We start from the raw sequence: 20,208 nt of genomic DNA, 5'->3' as shown, positions 1-20,208 counted from the left end.
GCACTTGTCAGCTCTTGCTGTCTTCGGAATTGTGTGGATGACGCTTTTCCAAAAGTCAGATCGTATGTCGCCCGACTCATACATTCTACACACCAACGTGAGCAGTTGTTTTGTTGCCACTTCCTCCAATGATTTTAGAAATTCTGACGGAATGTTATCTATCCCTTCTGCCTTATTTGACCTCAAATCCTTGGAAGCTCTTTTAAATTCTGATTCTAATACTGGATCCCCTATCTCTTCTAAATCGACTCCTGTTTCTTCTTCCATCACGTCTTCTGTTACCCATGGTTTCTTCACAGTTACCTTCTTTGTAGCTATGTTTTCCTCTCCAACTTCTGTGATGGCCCTTTTTAGAGATGTCCATTCCTCTTCAACTGCACTGCTACTGAGCTATTCCTTACTGCTGTATCTATAGCCTTAGAGAACTTCGAAACGTATCTCGTCTGCATCCTGTGCTGTCACGTGAAGACACCACATACAATATGGGAATTTAAAGTGATATGCACATCAAATTTGTTAATTTACAAATACCTGAGAAAGTGTGTTATGCATATAACTCTGTGTAAAAATATACACTATTTAAAACGAAAACAAATGTGCGTCAAGTGCAGTTGTGAAGCTTCAATGGTATTTTAAAAAGCATGTTTTAATGTTTCCATTATTATGAATTATCTAATAAAGAAAGAATTAGCCACCATTTAAGTGACTGTATTGTGGGCAACAACCATTGCAATTGGAGACTTTTTGCAGAGATTCTCATATTCTTTAAAAGAGGAACAATATACTTAATCCCATTATGAAACATCAGAGAACAATGAAAGTAGAAATTGGTTTGTAAGAAATCCTGTTTATCACTACCTTATTTTATACCTGAACTATAGTATTTTATCGCATGCCACAGAGACAGTAGCTACAATACAAATCATGTACAAAAGAATGCGCATATTTTAAATGCCAGAAAATAAATATTACACAAACCTCTTTGCACGGGTCACTGTAAGCTGTTAGCGTTCGCAGCACGATTAACTCTACGTACATATTGAAACAATGTCTCACAGTCGGGTCTTTGATCATATCGTGTAGCACATTTAAAATGTACGTCTTCACTGGAGAGTGAGGTAGTGCCAACTGTGATACCAGAACCCTTAATAGAACCCTATAAAAATAAAGTAGTGGCATACATAAGTCAAAATCATACGTGCACTGTATCAGTAATATTAGGAATTTAGCTTTCGCCCTAGATGAGTACAATGTTCATTGTCAATATTTAAAATGCCACCCACAGTCAAAGCATGTTTTTACATTATGTGAATCTGAATTAAATGCATGAAATATTATTAATAACAAAAATAATTATGATGATAACAACAATGCCACTGCTTAAGATGTTAATTACAATTTATTAGCAACAAGTATGGAATTAGAAAGGTGATGGCTATAGTCTATCATGACATGTGCACTGACATGGCAATCACTCTATGTGCATGTGATAAAGGGAAAAATGAACTTCTGATAGTTTCCAAACAATTAAAACTGTGAAATATTCATGCCACGAATATGGCCGATACATACAATACGCACATGACACAAACACAGTATGATAATCACCAAAACATGTTTAATTAAGAGATGTTATGTTACTCTGATACTGTGAATGACTAAAGGTTTTAGTCAAATAATTCGATTAACTCTGATCACTTAAGGGTTACTTTCAGTCACTATGCCAACAATAAAATTTGCAACTCACATGAGTAATCTGTAGAAAATACACACAAAATTTTTGAGTCACTTTCAACATCAACTTTCTGATTATATATGTTCCACATGGCCATCAGTCAGCCAGTTTCATTTCCTGGATTAATAAACCATCTTACAGGGGTCACGTCTGTAACCTTTCGGGGATGTGAGCTTTCTCTAGCATTGGCAGAAGTCATTTTTAACAGAAGAAGCTGATCTGCTCTTTTGGCATTATGGTGACCTTGATCATACAGGGAGGATCGAAGGAAGGACAACTGGAGTTGAACACCCCATTAATCAGAAGGTAATCAGAAATGAGCCAAAACTCGAATCAGACAAGGATAACAAAGAAAATGGCCCGTGTCCATTTCCAAGGAAGCATCCCACCAGTGGCCTTAAGTGATTTACATAAACCATGGAAAACTTAGAGGCTGGGTAGGGATTTGAGCCCCAATCCTACTGAATTCAAGCCCAGTGCTGTATCTATTGTACTAACTTGCACGCTCTACCGACTCAGCTAGCCCTGAAGTGACCCCTCTTCTAAATGCAACATTTTTCAAATGATTTCAACTGTCATCATGATCTACTGATAGCTTTCATTAAAATTATGTGTGTGCAGTTGGATGAAAAACCAAATCTAAATAATAAATGTAAGAGGCAACACGAATACCTTCATTATGAAGCTCACTATCTCCATGAAAGAACACTAACACTATCTCAACAGCTGCAGGTAATGTTGGAATGACAGCTGCTTAGTGTCCATAGTATAGTGGTGGAAGTTTAAAATCACTGCCCAAATTGTTGCAGATTGTTTTATATGTAATTAATAATTTACAGAATTCAGACATGACCAACAGAAGAAAAGGTGACAGATATGGACAAAAACTCCTCACAGCACAAATAGGATGATGCAAAAGAGTCAAAAAGTTGTACACTGGTGGACTATGCAGGTGAACGGGTTAGAGAAAGCAACATTTGAATATTGGATCTTAAAAACTGACAGTGTGTATGGGTTCGGGGGGAGGGGAGGGGGGAGACATTACTACAATAACAAGTCCATCTCTTAAAACACCAAAATAAAGCACTATACAATCATGGTCAACACAGAATGTCTTTTTGCCATCTCAATGACTTTATATGAGAAGCTAGAGGTTTTGGATAATAGAATATTAAAAAACATTAAATACAGAGAGAATTTCAGAGGCTGTGAGGAGATGGAAGTTGCTGTTCCTGACAACTGCACAGAATGAATGGTAACAGATTAACCCCAAAAGCAAAGAACTATTAGCACATACTCATAGCATTTGAGCATCCACACTGTTGGTGATCCAATAATGTATTCGCCAGCTGCTATCTCGTTGACAATAGGCAACACTACTTCATCAGCTATGTACACAGACTTTAGTGTTGACACACCTTTATGATCTTTATTGGGAAGTGAGCAAGTTGAAAGAAATGAGGAAAAAAATGTGTAAAATGGTACCCATATATTAATATATTTAAAAGGTTGCTAATATTTCAGCAGATAACACATTTGTTGTTTATCAAGATATTGAAAAGATAAAAGAAGCCAGAGACATAAATGTCAAGTTATTTAAGTGATCATATATGTTTCAAAGTAATAAAGGTGTGTTATTAAAAATTTCCAGATCTTTCATTAATTTTCAACAAACAATTTCTGTGCTAGGGTCATTTAAGTAAAATCCTGCAGTCCTGTAGCCTTTCCACACAAGTTTACTAAAGAGCACCAAACACACTAAAAGTCATCTTATTCACTTATTAAAATACTCTCACCCTCTTCTGTGTTTGTTCATATCATTTTCAGTTACACTACTTTCTCTTGCTGACTATCTTATGATGCTAAGTGATTTTTTTAACTGCCTATATGTCTCATTTTATCATTTGGCTTCTAAAAGGTGTGTATTTCTTCTGTAGCATTTACCACATTCTCTCATTCCAGTTTTCCCACTTTATGTTACAGACAGACAAATTTGAATGTCTTGAGACCAGGCTCATTTTTACTTTGGCTTTTTCATGACTGTATCACAAGCTGCTTTACAACACATCACTGCCTATGGTTATAGACCTGTGCCTTACAATATAAAGGCAAGTCAACAAATAATACAGAATAATACAATCTGGGCATAGTGTGCCACGGTAATCATCTGAACACCTACGACAGTTTTAGTTAAACAGGAAATGAGGAACCACTACCTGTATTACATACAATACTGATCAGTTAAATAAATGAAAAGAAAATCAAGCTACTCAGTTACACATGAATGATGTAGAAATAACAAAATTATATTTGGACAACACAAACAATGATGGTACTGTAATATCTTCTGAAACTATGCAACAGAAATTGCAGAACAAATTTTCTGAAACTTACTTGAAATTATAGACTATGATACCAACAGCCCCAGATTTTATTAGGTGTTTTAACTGAGACAGTGCTTTCTTACAGTCTTGCTCAGATACTTTCGCATTTCCTTCATCATCAACTTTTAAAGTGTCAATCACATTCTGCACAATTTGACAGTTTTCTTCTACTAGAGCTGCAATTAAAATAAACAAACAAATAAAATAATTAATGCATTTTATAAATACACACTATCTGTAGGAAAATTGTACACTGAATTTGCAAGTTACAAATTTCAATATGTTATTTACATATATTCATTTATGAGTGGCCAGGTGCTATGGGGTAAACAGGTTGTTAGCTTTAGATGCAATCAAAGAGAAATATTTGTGACTGTAAACTACAATTGGGAACAAACAGACCTTCTGACTATAGGTACCACCAACCTTCCCAGGAAGTGAAGAGACTGGTAGGCAGCTGCTCGCAGCTGAATGATAAACTGTTGGCTGTTTATGATGCCAATGTTCACAACCTAGTGTGATGAGTAGATATGTGAACACCTACAGCACAGCAATTCATAGATCTTGAATAGGGATAAGGAATCTAGTCTCAGGAGTAGAAAAAGGGAAAAAGTAACTGACATACTTTTGGGTCCATCTAAATACAGATGCCATGTGGGCACCATCCTTATCTGATCACATGTATAATAAGTTTGGGGTTCAAATGGGTGTTAAACAGACTATGGCCTATAGGAATCATAGGAAAACAGACATAGGAGAGACTTAAACTAAAACTTATCTGAAGTCAAAACTTCGATAAGAAATCCAGTAGATCTGAACTCAAAACCTCGATAAGAAATCCGATAGATCTTGAGGAAATAGCAGATGAAGTGATGTCTGCTATTATGACCTCATACTTAGAAAATTGTCCAGTCACCAAGACGTGCACAAACAGGAACGTACCTGGATGGAATGATCATTTGGTACTGCAATGGAAGCAGGTAAGAAGAACGTTCAACTATGCGAGAAGGAAAATACAAGGGGCAAAATATTGGGATGCCCTTGCCAAATACAATCCTGCCATTAAGCAAGGGGAACTATCACCCTGGGAGATATTCTGTGAGGTGAAAGGTACAGCTGCTGGAGCCAGACTTCATAAAATCCCCACAAGAATACCAACCAACCCAGGAGACACTCTAAGGAAGGAGGATGGCGGGTATACAAGGATAGCACAAAAGATCCTGGATTTGCTCCCAAAACTCATTTCCCTCAATGCACTCTAGCTGGTAACACAGACCAGGTTTCAGTTCCTGGAAGGTAATGATTTACAAGTAACCAAAATGAGAACTGAGAATCTGTCAGACAATGTGTTGATTTCAAAAACATCACATGGGTGGTCCGAATGTTTCAACCATTCAAGTCACCAAGCTGAGACAGAATCTTTCTGGCTCTACTGCAACAAACAAGAGAGGGCTTAACCAGACTTGTGTGCAGACTACTAAGAGTCAGCCTGGTAGCAGGAGCCTAATGCTTGGAGGACAGTGAAGGTTGTTTTCATTCCAAACCAGGGAACACTGAACGTTCCAAGGCTGAGGAATTGAGACCAATCAGTCTATCCTCCTTTCTCCTGAAGATATTATAAAATATGGTTAATGTGAATGTTGGGGAAAGGAAGTTAACTTAGGTTCCTCTACATGAAAACAAACATGCATATTAACTCAGCAAATCATGCAAAACAGCACATCATGAACTTGTTGGGAAGGTGGAAAAATTCTTTATACCTTCAGGAAACAGCTCCCTGCATCTTCCTAGATATTGAGGGAGCTTTTAGCAATACAATTTATGATTATAGAGTTTCAAGAAGAGCATAGCATTAAGATTACGATATGCCAGGTGGATTGAAGATTATGCTGAGTTGATGATAGGTAGAAGAACCATGAGGAATGAGAAAATGTTGATCCCTTTTGTCCCCACAGCTGTGGAACCTAGATGTGAATGAACTTGCCAAAGAGTTAAATACTGGAGGATACTCTGCCAAGAATACACAGATGAATTAATCATGTCACAACAATGGCACAATTCACTCTGAAAATTGTGCAACAATGCAGCAGGAAATAGAATCTAAGGTTCTGTCCCAGGAAAACATTGTAGGAGGAGGATGATGAGGAAGAGATTAATGTTTAATGTCCTGTCAACATCAAGGTTATTAGAGACAGAGCACAAGCTTGAATAAGGGATGGATGGGGAAGGAAATGGGCCACACCCTTTCAAAGGAAGCACGCCGACATTTGCTTGGACTGATTAGGGAAATCATGGAAAACTTAAATGTGGATGGCCGGATGTGGGTTTGAACTGCTGTCATCCCGAATGCGAGTCCAGTGTGCTAAACACAGTGAAAACTGTACTTTTAACGTTCATGAGGAAGCATATACAGCACACGATCCGAAATAATGTGCTCTTCAAGGAAGTTCTACCATAAGAGTTGATAATGAAGTATTTATACATAACCCTTGATGGGAAACTGTCTTTGACCTCTCACATTAAGAATATTTGTCCCAAAACAAAAGGTGCTATTATGTGTACTAAAAGGGCCTGTGGCAAAAACTGGTGTGTAAGTCCCAGGAGCATGTACTGGATATACACTTCTGTAATAAAACCTATGATAATCTATGGGGCTACTGTACAGTAGAATAAAGTAGAACACAAGGTGCTTGACACGCTGTAGAGACTGGTCTCCTTAGCTATAACAAGCGGAATTAGCAGCACACCAACTGCTGGAATGGAGAGTATACTGGACAATCCCCTATTACATCCTTGGGTTACAACGCAGGCAGCAGAAGGGCATACAGGTTAAAACTTGGAAACCTATAGTATATCCAGAATCCCACACCAATTTAGTAAATGTAGTAAGTATAGGAATGGTCAGGGAAATGCCAGCTAACTAGACAATAGCCTCCAGCTGCTTCAATAAACATTTCAAGACGACAAATGGCAGTCAGGGGCAGTGGAAGAATGAACCACAATAGCATTCATGAGAGACAGTCTGGCTTACTGGTGGATTGAAAACAGACAAAAGTGCTGGGGACAGGTTACAGCCTAGACATGAGAAAGCAATCTCTGTAGGGAAGCTGGCAACAATATTACTGAAGGAAGTCCTTGCTATTAGAGAGTGTGTGTGGAGGAGAATCTGCCTAGGTGCTACAAGGATTGTGGCAGTTGCATTCACTCAGACAACCGAGCAGCTCTGAAATCTCTACCAGCCTCTGAAACCAGATCAAAGATCATCACAGAATGCCTTAAAGACCTTGTGAGGCTCAGGGATTGTCACAGGGTGAACCTGCTGTGGTCCCTGGTCACCCAGGAATTAACAGCAATGAACAACGCTGAACTGGCCATGACAGAAGTGACTACTCTATTTATTGGACTGAAAACTGTCATAATCATCACCGAGGTGATGGAAAAATCACAACCACATAGCTGCATTAGTAAGCAGCATGCAGAATATTGGACGAAGATCCAAAAACAAAAAATTGCAAGCTAATGATGCCAAAGCCATTATTTAACATATGTCCTATAATTTGAATGATAGATGAAACTCATTTTAGGAACAATAAATGTACTGAAAAGGTCAACAATGAAAAAGCCATGAATTTTGTGTAACCTCATAAACTGACAGGAAATGAGTGTGGTATTTCCAAATCTTCTATAGGCCGTCTTAGCTCAGCAGAATCTCTAGATGTGAAAAATTGTATCGATTCTCCTAGAAAGGGATAGCAATGAGAACAGAAATCTACAGAATCTGACGATTTCAACAAGGAGGTTGCATGTGGAACTGTTCACGGTTATTACAACAGAGGAGGGTATCCAACAGTAAAACAATACAGAGCGATCCCCATGAAAAAATCAATTATTCTGGCTCACAGACCTCCTTCCTTTGTCTTCTCTGCTCCCTTGGTTTCTGATTCAGAAAACGAAATGATGGGCAAACATTTTTGATAGGCTGCAAAGAAAATGAAACAGCAAGAGCGAAGTTTTTACGTACAAAGCATTTACCGCATGCTAAAGACAATAGACCTGTAGTGTACTTACAAGGGAACCTCCCCATCGCACCCCCCTCAGATTTAGTTATAAGTTGGCACAGTGGATAGGCCTTGAAAAACAGAACACAGATCAATCGAGAAAACAGGAAGAAGTTGTGTGGAACTATAAAAAAAAAAAAAATAAGCAAAATATACGAACTGAGTAGTCCATGCGTAAGATATGCAAGATCAAGGCCAATATGAGCTACGTAGCGCAGTGGTCCCATGGTTAGCGTGAGCGGCTGTGGAGCTAGAGGTCCTTGGTTCAAGTCTTCCTTTCAGTGAAAATTTTAATTTTTTATTTTATCTGTCCGTCCGTTATGTTTTCATCACTTTCTTGGGAGTGATTATCACATCCACAAGAAAACCTATATCGGGCAAGGTAGAAGAATCTTTTTACCCATTCGCCAAGTGTACAAGTTAGGTGGGTCAACAACATATTCCTGTCATGTGACGCACATGCTGTCACCAGTGTCGTATAGAATATATCAGACATGTTTTCCTGTGGAGGAATCGGTTGACCTATGACCTTGTGATCAAATGTTTTCAGTTCCCATTGGAGAGACACGTCCTTTCCTCTACTAATCGCACGGTTTTGAGGTGCGGTTGCAAAACACAGACACTAAACTTATTACAGTGAATAGAGACGTTCAATGAACGAACGGACAGATCATAACTTTGCGAAGATAAAAAAGTAAACTTTTCACTCGAGTGAGGACTTGAACCATGGACCTCTCTTTCCGCAGCCGCTCACGCTAACCACGGGACCGCGGCGCTCCTTGGCTCACACTGTACTTGATGTTGCCTATCTTGAACATGGACTACTCAGTTTGTATATTTTGCTTATTTTTTTCATAGTTCCACACAACTTCTTCCTGTTTTCTCGATTGATCTGTGTTCCGTGTTTCAAGGCCTATCCACTATGCCAACTTATAACTAAATCTGAGGGGGGTGCGATGGGGAGGTTCCCTTGTTAGATAAAACTTGCGTTTGACAGAACCACACCAATAAGTGTATATGGCACGACTCCCAAGTTAACGGTGGTTTGAAAGTGCCTACTGGTAGAGGTGTCAGATTAATCATCATACATCGCGGTTCACTGATTGCTGGCTTCATGCTAGAGGCCAAATTATGAGGGTAGTCCCAAAAGTAAGGTCTCCTATTTTTTATACGTACATAGACTTGTTTATTTGTACAATGGTTTACATCAGTTTACAGCTTGAACATTTAGCTATTTTTCAACATAATCACCATTTCTCTCAATGCATTTTTGTAGACACTGTGGCAGTTCTTGTATGCCCATGTCATACCAGCTCGCCGCCATGCTGTTCAGAAAGTTATGAACCTCTTCTTTCACCTTGTCGTTGGAGCTGAATTGCTTTCCGGCCAAATGTTCTTTTAACTTAGGGAACAGGCGATAGTCACTGGGCGCCAAGTCAGGACTATAGGGTGAGTGGGTGATTATGTTCCACTGAAACTGATGCAGGAGAGCAATGGTTTGCCGAGCGATGTGTGGGTTAGCGGTGTCATGGAGAATGTGTACGCCCTTGCTCAACATTCATCTTCTCCAGTTCTGAATTGCACGTTTGAGTTTTTTCGGAGTCTCGCAGTACCTGTCAGCGTTAACTGTGGTCCCAGTGGGCATAAAGTTGACAAACAATACCCCTTTACAATTCCAAAAAACCGTTGTCATGACCAGCACACTGTGTTTGTTTGATTTTCCGCAACTCTGGCAAAGAAGGATGCCGCCACTGGCACGATTGTTGCTTGGTTTTAGGTGTAAAGTGGTATGCCCAGGTTTCATAACCCGTGACAATTGAGTCCAGAATGTTGTCCTGTTCAGCTGCAAGGCGGTGAAGAAATGCGCGGGAAGCTTCAACTCGTTGCCGCATGTGGTGCTCAGTCAGCATGCATGGTACCGTACCCATCTTGCGCACACATTCCGGTGTTCAATGCTTCCGTTAAAATTCTGTGAGTGTTGCTTCGAGAAACCTCAGGGACCAACGTGCGGAGATCATCCAGGGTGATCCGCCGATCTTCACGCATGCTTTGCTCAACCTTCAACACTGTCTCCTCAGAAACTGACAGTTTCCCACTTCTTTGTTCATCATGAATTTTACTCTGACCAGTTGCAAACTCTCTACACCACTTACAAACATTTTTTGACATCCATGCACAACTCACCATATACTTCTGTCAATTGGCGTAGGATTTCAATCAGCGAAGTGCACTTTGTGTTCAAAAACCGAATAACTGCGCGCAATTCGCACTTGGCGGTAACATCGAAGTACTGTTCCACTGGAAGAAGACTCAGATACCGTGATGGATAATGCCAGTTATTCTATTCAAACAGAAAAGCTGCCACATCCAAATAGGCGCAAAGCAGACATTATGGAGTGGTCGAAGAGAAAGAATGTTTCATTTCAATCAATGAAACGAAGGATGAACTCCTGGCTGTAAAAGAAGTCCTATGTGCAAGAAAGACATTTGAATTTGATCAACTGGCAAATGAAATGGGACACCAAATGGTATGCTTGCCACTATCACTGCCAATATAACCCTATTGAGCTGATGTAGTTCCAGGTTAAACAAGAAGTGGTTGGACACACACACACACACACACACACACACACTACTGTCATACTTGCTGCTGTCAACCATCTAACACATGACGCTCTCTACAAAGTTATTCAGCATGACTGGGTGAGGTACAGAAAACATCCGGAAGCAGTGCAAGAAGCTGATTTTGTGAGCCATGGGTTAAGAGTCAGCATAGGGGAACCTATGAAGATAAACACCTGGCAGAAACAAGTGACAGTGAATTTGAAGATACAGAATCAAAAGATGCTCCAATTTAGGTAACTGTAGGCTACATAAAGAGCTTACTTGATTTAAATTTTTTCCCCTATTAATTTTCGTTATAGCAGGTGATTGTGAATGAATTTTTTTCTTAGATATGCGATAAATCTGTAACAAGTGGTCACAATTAGCTTACTCGCCATTAAATGCCATTTAAAATAAGATTCTCAGTATTGCATTCATTAACAATGACAGTTTTTCACAAAACATGTATTGAATTTGTTTACATTTGTATTTCATCTTATTGCATTGTCCCCCCTTTTATACTTCAGAAATTTTCTTCCACTGTCCCCCCCCCCCCCTTTTTTTGTCTTCCATACAAAGGTGTAGTCACTCATGTTTTATTGCTGAGTGTAATGCAGTAGCAAGGGGCTACACAGGTCAATGTGCGTGAAGGACAAGGTTGTCATATCAAATGTACTGAAGGTTTTTCATTGGGCTGGCCAATAGTGAAGTAGCTAGGAATAATATAAATTTTGAGCAAGTTCATAAAATGACAACAAAACCTTGTGATAATTCCAAATTGACAGTATCTCATATTAACAGTGTAGTAAAGATGGCAGAATCTCTAGATATGACCATGTAAATGAAAATGGAAACTACACAATTTCACAATTTTTACAAAATGTTAAGTGCGTAGAACTGTACTTTAATACTACAACAGAGGAGAGAATCTGACAGCTAGAAAAATACGGAGTGGTCTTTTTGAAAAAATTAAATTATTCTGTCTCAGAGACCTCTGTTCTTTGTCGCCTCCACTCACTCTGTTTTTGGTTCAGAAAGTACAATGATGGCCAAAAATTTTTAATTGAATGTAGAGACATTGTAGCAGCAAAAGTAAAATTTTGTGTAAAATACACTTACTGTGTGCTGAGGGTAATAGTCTTGTAGTATACTGCAGTAAAATTTGGGTCTCTCAAAATCATACGCAAAAATATATTTTGCTCGTTTTCAATGGAAATATTGGCCTGAAAGTATCTACAATTATTTTTGTACAGCATATATCGGCAATTTAGGTGATGGGTGCAGTAAAGAAGAAGTACAATCTGCAAATACAAATTTTTTGGGAGGTAGGGAATGTTTTCAGTTGTATTAAGGTGACCTGTCGGAACTAAAATCCTGTTGATGGTGTACATGTACTTGCAAGCTGTCGCGTATGGAGTGTCTCATAATAAAATGCATTCTTATGTGACACAATACAATAATAATGTCACAGATGTTACGAAAATTAATTTCACAGTTTTCTTAACAACTTTCTGACTGGAAGTTTCTACTAGGTCCAACAGAACACAAATTCATCACCGACGACATTTTTCGTTACATGGGCTGAACAGTTTCACACCTGTTACAGTGTTCTATTTTAATCTCTGAATACTTTCACGTTTTCAAGATAAAATACACTCCTGGAAATGGAAAAAAGAACACATTGACAGCGGTGTGTCAGACCCACCATACTTGCTCCGGACACTGCGGGAGGGCTGTACAAGCAATGATCACACGCACGGCACAGCGGACACACCAGGAACCGCGGTGTTGGCCGTCGAATGGCGCTAGCTGCGCAGCATTTGTGCACCGCCGTCGTCAGTGTCAGCCAGTTTGCCGTGGCATACGGAGCTCCATCGCAGTCTTTAACACTGGTAGCATGCCGCGACAGCGTGGACGTGAACCGTATGTGCAGTTGACGGACTTTGAGCGGGAGCGTATAGTGGGCATGCGGGAGGCCGGGTGGACATACCGCCAAATTGCTCAACACGTGGGGCGTGAGGTCTCCACAGTACATCGATGTTGTCGCCAGTAGTCGGCGGAAGGTGCACGTGCCCGTCGACCTGGGACCGGACCGCAGCGACGCACGGATGCACGCCAAGACCGTAGGATCCTACGCAGTGCCGTAGGGGACCGCACCGCCACTTCCCAGCAAATTAGGGACACTGTTGCTCCTGGGGTATCGGCGAGGACCATTCGCAACCGTCTCCATGAAGCTGGGCTACGGTCCCGCACACCGTTAGGCCGTCTTCCGCTCACGCCCCAACATCGTGCAGCCCGCCTCCAGTGGTGTCGCGACAGGCGTGAATGGAGGGACGAATGGAGACGTGTCGTCTTCAGCGATGAGAGTCGCTTCTGCCTTGGTGCCAATGATGGTCGTATGCGTGTTTGGTGCCGTGCAGGTGAGCGCCACAATCAGGACTGTATACGACCGAGGCACACAGGGCCAACACCCGGCATCATGGTGTGGGGAGCGATCTCCTACACTGGCCGTACACCACTGGTGATCGTCGAGGGGACACTGAATAGTGCATGGTACATCCAAACCGTCATCGAACCCATCGTTCTACCATTCCTAGACCGGCAAGGGAACTTGCTGTTCCAACAGGACAATGCACGTCCGCATGTATCCCGTGCCACCCAACGTGCTCTAGAAGGTGTAAGTCAACTACCCACAGATCTCCGGATCTGTCCCCCATTGAGCATGTTTGAGACTGGATGAAGCGTCGTCTCACGCGGTCTGCACGTCCAGCACGAACGCTGGTCCAACTGAGGCGCCAGGTGGAAATGGCATGGCAAGCCGTTCCACAGGACTACATCCAGCATCTCTACGATCGTCTCCATGGGAGAATAGCAGCCTGCATTGCTGCGAAAGGTGGATATACACTGTACTAGTGCCGACATTGTGCATGCTCTGTTGCCTGTGTCTATGTGCCTGTGGTTCTGTCAGTGTGATCATGTGATGTATCTGACCCCAGGAATGTGTCAATAAAGTTTCCCCTTCCTGGGACAATGAATTCACGGTGTTCTTATTTCAATTTCCAGGAGTGTATGTACCACGTGCATCTGTAAAGTTTGAGAATGTTCATACATTATTTTCTGTTCACACATGTCAGTGATTCTGTTTTCTTCCGCAGCTTGAAGGAAAGAAATACTTTTGTTCAAAACTTATTTTAACATCAGTTTTTATTTATTTATTTTCTTTTGTAGCAGCTGGGAAGAATTTTATTTTGTGAAGCACTCCATTATATTCTAGACTAAAAACAGAGATGTCTAACTTTAAAAAAAAAAAAATTACTAAGGTTTTGAAATTATCACTAACTGGCAATGCTGTAGGACGGTGAGATGACCTTGAGATGTCTATTTTAGTGACAGCCACTATAGTAAATGGTCTCCTACTGCACTTCGAGGGAATGGCAGGGAGAGAAACTGCACAATAAACTCATTTATGGTGCAAAATGTAGTGAGCTGTTTTTCTGGTTCCCTGTGCAAATCAAATCAATATAATCTCCAGTCTAAATCACATTTGTTTTGCAAATTATTTTGTGGCTAATTCTGGTTCCTTTCCATTGCAATGCATTTCTGAATTCCCTTACTTTCTTATACACATTTATAAAGCATACAAGAAACCTCACCTTCATTTGGGGTCAAAACGAAGACAGACTGATCTTCAAATCAAAGCATCTATGATGAAACTGTCAATCTTATCTCTAAATGCCTTAGAAACTTTACCTGGACACTTGTGCCACTTACAATTAGATCATTGCAGAGCATGAATATTAATACTTTTGTATGAAGTTCTAAAATGCCAAGTCTACATACCTGAGTGGGTTCCTTCTAAGGTTCATGAATTTGTGATGTAAGCAGACTTTATAGGATCAGAGAATACAGTAACAGATGGGGATGAATTATCAGCATTACACCCAAGTAAACTCTTTCCAAACTGATTAAAAAAGTAAAAATATTGAAGTTGCGAATGAAGCCACATACACTGTTTTTAGCTTCACACAGAATTCCCACGTAAAACAAATGCAATATCATTTGTTACAATAGAAATTCAAGATTTTACTATGTCTGTAAAATTACGTTTTACTTAGCATGTAGTTTTATATGGAAATTATTTTAAAGTGACAAACCTGCCGATGGCATATTCTTGTAATCTTGATCTGAATCTTGGCCATCCAAATTCTGCAACAGAAAATGGAAACAGCAATAACAAGTTAATGTTCAACTACTGTATATGTGTTCTTTTACCAAAAAATTTGAACAAGGTGTTGTAGATTGATATTAATAAATTACTCCTTATATGCAGCTACTCAAAATGGTTAAAAACTGCAGTACAGTCAAGCGAATTTTCATCTACCTCTTGATAACATAATTTATGCTCAAATGAGTCTAATATACCTATGTGATGTGTCATTTGTGGTTAAGATACAATGTCCATTTTAAATTAAATGACAAATGGGAATCACACAATTAATGAAAAATGATATCATCTGTTGCTTGGCTTATTTGAAATTGCATGTGTATTACACACATACAATTGATGAATATAATGAAAATCTCAAATGACAACAAAAGTAACCCCCAAAAATATCAGCAAACACAATAATTAAAAGTTATTATGCATGACCGTATCGTTAACCACAACAGCAATCAGTTACTATGCTGCTCCAAGCATTGGCTAATTAAGAAATTTTTTGGTGTCTACCTGTCTACAGACATCATTACTTTGGAAAATGCGTCTTTCATGTCATTCTTGTGGAAACTGTTGAATACAATGATCTACACCACCACTTCTGAGCAGTCATGTTTCTGCACAAGAGTGAGCAGGATTCAAGGGGGGTACCACCATAAACAAAAAATCCTGCATCTCCATACTGATACTTTTCAGACTTGAATTAATAAGAAAGTGTTTTTGGCTCCCTCCACACAGTAGCATATTGAGAATCACTGTGTAAATGCAAATCACACTCAAATGTGAAGTTACAACTTACTGGTTCAATTTCTATGTTCTACAGACCGCTGTAAACATTATTTTTAATGAAACAATGAATAAGGAATTTGAAAGTTAAGTATTATGGCCAACTCTTAAAAAATCACTGAGAAACCAGTTAAATAAAGATGTAGTTTAATCAGTGACAATTCCAAACAGTTTGGAATTACAATTTCGTCACAAAAGGAAACTCGGTAGCTGGTAATACTTTACAGAAAGCTGGACAAAATTTTAACGACTTTATTAACATGCAAAAAAAACTTTTTAAGTTTGTGCCAATTTTCCACATGTGTTAAGTCAGGGCATCAAAAAATTATTTTGGGCTATTTACAAAGTTTTGGAGTTATTCAAAGACTCTGCACCCCACACAGTTAACTTTATAGCAAGTTTAGCTCATCAAATACTGAAGTGAATCAGTCACTGATACATCAAATTAGGCTTGGTAGTACAGGAAACATATGGGCTTTTGGGGGGGGGGGGGTGGTTGGTGGTGGTGGGGGGTTATCTCATTTCTTTATAGAAGTTTTGTCCTATTTCATAATTTAACACAGTATACAGAAAATCTTCAACAGAGTGTAAGTTGTAAAGCATCAAATTTTATATTTAAGGACAATGGAAAGAGCTGCATTATTGTGCAAATTGCATGAATTATAGTGTATGAATTAAAAATCACATTGTTTAACAGAAAAGTTCCTGGCAGAAATAAAGTAAAGCAACACAGCCAAATAAAAGAAACACCTACATTGCAGTTTCATATGAAGTTTGCACATTCTTTACTTCAGCATTATTTAGGTCTTTTTCATTCAGAAATTGTAAGCAGAAATACAGAACTAATAAGTAATAAGTTTGGACAAGCAATGGCATTATTATACACAAGAGAGAGAAAATGGGAACTATATCGTAATATAGACAGTCACAGCCCAGTTACAGAACATTATTACAGGCAAAACTGTAAATTACTTAAGAATATAATTGAACATGCTAAAATAATGTATTATATGAAGAGAACAGACAGGTCTCAGAATGAAATTAAAACTGTAAGACCCGTAGTTACAGAAGTAGCAGGGCAGAATGTAGTGTTGCGTAACCTATTAACTAATTATTTCCTGTCAATAGTTGGCAAGTTGAATCAAAATTTTATTGGAACAGACAAGTGTGCAGGACTTTAGAAAGCAGGCATTCTCTGATGATTATGTCACATATAATCAATTAGCAAGCAGTAAGTTGAATCAATTAATGAATTACTGAAGAGTAAAAACTCACAAATGTGTAACAAAGTATCAGAGGATAAGACACTCACTCATTTTGAGTACAAGCACTTGTACCTGCTCATGCTCTTAATCATGAACGGACCAGTTCTGGTGTGGTGGGGATTGAGGGAAATGTGCACACACCATGTGGTAGTGACAACACAGGAGAAGCACGAGTGGTGAAATGGGGGAGGATGATTTCTGACAGCAGTACGTTCACAGCAGTATTGACAACGGTCATCATAGGCCATCGACAGAGATTGCCCAATAATGTTGGCCGACTGCTTGGTCACAGTGCATCCAATCTTCTTCGTCAGTTTTTGACAGGATCAAGAAGGTTAGGTTAGATTAGAATCTATTCTATTTATGAAATGGGTTATACTTTAACCTCCTAGGTTGGGATGGATACACCACCACCTCTGTGCTTGGAGATAAGTGCTACCATGTGGCTTTAGCTATTAAAAGGATGCCAAAGGCATGTGAATGAGCTATACATGTATTAAAAAGAAAGTGGTGAGTACTTTACACTTCGTCCTCAGTTACTGGAATTACCAAACAAGTTTTACGAATATTTGAGATGAAGGGAGAAACATTCTGGTACATATTCAACACTATCTGTGATGACTCTGAAAAGTGAGGTTACAAACACTGTTGGAAGTTGTGCAGACATATGTCAATAAACCTTGACTATCATTAAGCATACATGTGAAAGACAAACAAAGTTTAGAATAAGATACTCTGAATACATAAATCAATGAAAGCAGAAAAACACACACACACACACACACACACACACACACACACACACACACACCACGTTTGCAAACCACTTCATGTAACAGAATCACCGGTTTACTGGGGTAAAAATGCCAGTAAACAGTCATAATAATTTGTAGACAGCTAATGTCCTTCTGCCACAAAACAAAAAAGATCCACGACAGTTGCATAGGATACGCCACTCTTTTCACCCGAACAAATTATTTTTTGAGGTTATAATTTACGCCTCAAATGTCCGATAAAGATTTTGCCTACTTGTAGGTAAAAGCAGACGTACACAATGACAACTGCAATTCAATTAGTAGTAATGATGACGTAATAGTAGTGATGATGAATTTATAATCCCTTTGCAACATATGAATAAAGAAGCCTATAATTAGTGGATATTAGTGACAGTGAGGAGGAGTACATATCAAGTGGCAGGGAAACAGCTTTGCCTGAAAATACAATACAGTATCAATGTGGATTCAAAATGATGAAGATGTGTAAAATTCAGACAGATTTTTAATAGAAGAGAAACATTTCAAGAAAAAGACACACAAACTGAAAGAATTATTAGTGTTGTTATGTCACATTGTGAATAAAGAAGCCAACTATTAGTGATAGCAAACTAGATACTAGGGAAAAAAGAGGAGGAATGTGTATTCAGTGCAGACGGAACATCTTTACATTAAGATATGTTTGCAAAGGTTACAGTAGCTCACGAAAAAAATTAGTAACACAAGTCAATGTTGTAGAAAATTAAATTAAAGAGACTGCATGTGTTCAGCAGAGATAAAAAGCTGTTAAAGATGTAGATGTTAGGAGGAGGAAGAAACCTTCTGATAAAGAACAAGCTGTAAAAGCAAGTCGGAATTTCCAGAATGATGTTACAGTACAGAAGCGCATGCTATGAGAAAATAATGGGAAGAGACATGTTGAGTACATATTTTTTGTAAATGTGGGGAAACCTAAAAGCTTACTGTTTGATAATTGCTCCCAGCTCTGCTCAAAACTATACAGAGAAGAAATGGCTGAAATCCAAGTCAATGGTTACTCCTTTAAATGCATGTATAACATAACAACTGTACTGAACGTAATGTAACTATGAAAAATTAAAATTTTTTGATGAAACTGTGTATAGAAAAATATCAATATTGTCATGACGGAAAAAAAAATTACTTTCTTTAGACCTACTTAAACAAATGTTATTAATAAGTATTAAATAGAAATTAGAATATGATACTATGTAAAAATGTAAATGACTGTAACACACACACAGAACAGTATTTCATTCATAGTCAATTTTCAAATATTCATCCTTGACCTTGGAGCACCAAGTGGCGAGTGCATTGGTGAAAAGGAAGCAGAAGGAAGGAAGCCAAGAGTGTGGAAGTGTTTTCGATGCCCAGAAATAAAAATTTAAAATCGTGCCTAATTGTGTGTCAAATCATTTATATAAAGTGATGTGTCTATTGGTTAAACATTTCCGGACATATAGTATCCAAGTTTTGAGCCACTGCAGCAGTTGGAATAAAGTATCTGGGAAGGTATCATGGTGAACCATACTAAATCGCATTGCCAGATTCACGAAGAAAATCTGCAGAATTGGTTGACATCGCTAATTACAATGGAACATTAACAACAAAGCAATAAGTCTATTATACTTTTTAATTAGGCATGGAGTGTGGGTCAGCTTAGTGCAAATGCTGAACAATGTTTTCTTGGAACAGTATAAATTTTGTATTCACAGTTGTGCTAAATTTCCTTTTTTCCTACACCTGCACGACTTGTGCCTTCCTATGGAAATTGACATCAGGATGAAGAGACAGGGATTTCTGCTATGAAAGGTCCCTTCGAGACTGTGTGTGTGTGTGTGTGTGTGTGTGTGTGTGTGTGGTGGGGGGGATTGCACTTCATAACTTTCATTATATTGATTTTCTATTCGATGTGTATGTAATTAATAAAATAGCGTATATTCACTAATAGATTTTTTATGAACGAATGTAAGAAAATTAATTTTTTGCAATCATATTGTTTGTTGTTTTAATCATCATTATGTAGACTGGTTCCGTGCAGCTCACCTCTCCTTCATGTTACCTCGAACATGAACCAGGATGTTTACTTCAATACTCTCGGTGGCCAAGTGTTACCCTGTCTTCGTGATGTCATGCTGTGAACACTTCCATCTTCCAAAATGACAACAACTGTGTTCCCAGGGTTGCTTGCAAACATTCCTGGTTCGATGAACACTCATGCATACTACTGCACCCCAACTAGTCTAATTGCAATCCAATAGAAATGTTGGGACTATTCTGAACAACAGGCAAAATGTAGCAATCAACATCTACACAATTCTGTATCTCCATGGCACCTAATCGTCAATGAGTTTGCTTTAGCAGACACA

At 38.9% G+C, this 20,208-nt stretch overlaps 1 protein-coding gene across 6 annotated transcripts in view; it reads right to left on the bottom strand.

Moving 5' to 3' along the window:
- LOC126248748 (CLIP-associating protein 1-A) overlaps positions 1-20,208 on the bottom strand; it is a 275,249-nt gene that overhangs the window by 16,027 nt on the left and 239,014 nt on the right. For all 6 annotated transcript variants that reach the window (XM_049950080.1, XM_049950084.1, XM_049950085.1 and 3 more), the window contains 3 exons: positions 14,936-14,987; positions 4,130-4,295; positions 979-1,156 (listed from right to left, as the gene is read on the bottom strand). In XM_049950080.1, the coding sequence (XP_049806037.1) occupies positions 979-1,156; positions 4,130-4,295; positions 14,936-14,987 (396 nt within the window). The remainder of the gene's footprint in view (positions 1-978; positions 1,157-4,129; positions 4,296-14,935; positions 14,988-20,208) is intronic.

The sequence above is a fragment of the Schistocerca nitens genome, chromosome 3 (genome assembly GCF_023898315.1).
Source record: "Schistocerca nitens isolate TAMUIC-IGC-003100 chromosome 3, iqSchNite1.1, whole genome shotgun sequence".
Classification (NCBI taxonomy): Eukaryota; Metazoa; Arthropoda; class Insecta; order Orthoptera; family Acrididae; genus Schistocerca; species Schistocerca nitens.
The sequence above is the reverse complement of the archived record's forward strand: the minus strand, read 5'-3'. Positions and strand labels throughout refer to the sequence as shown.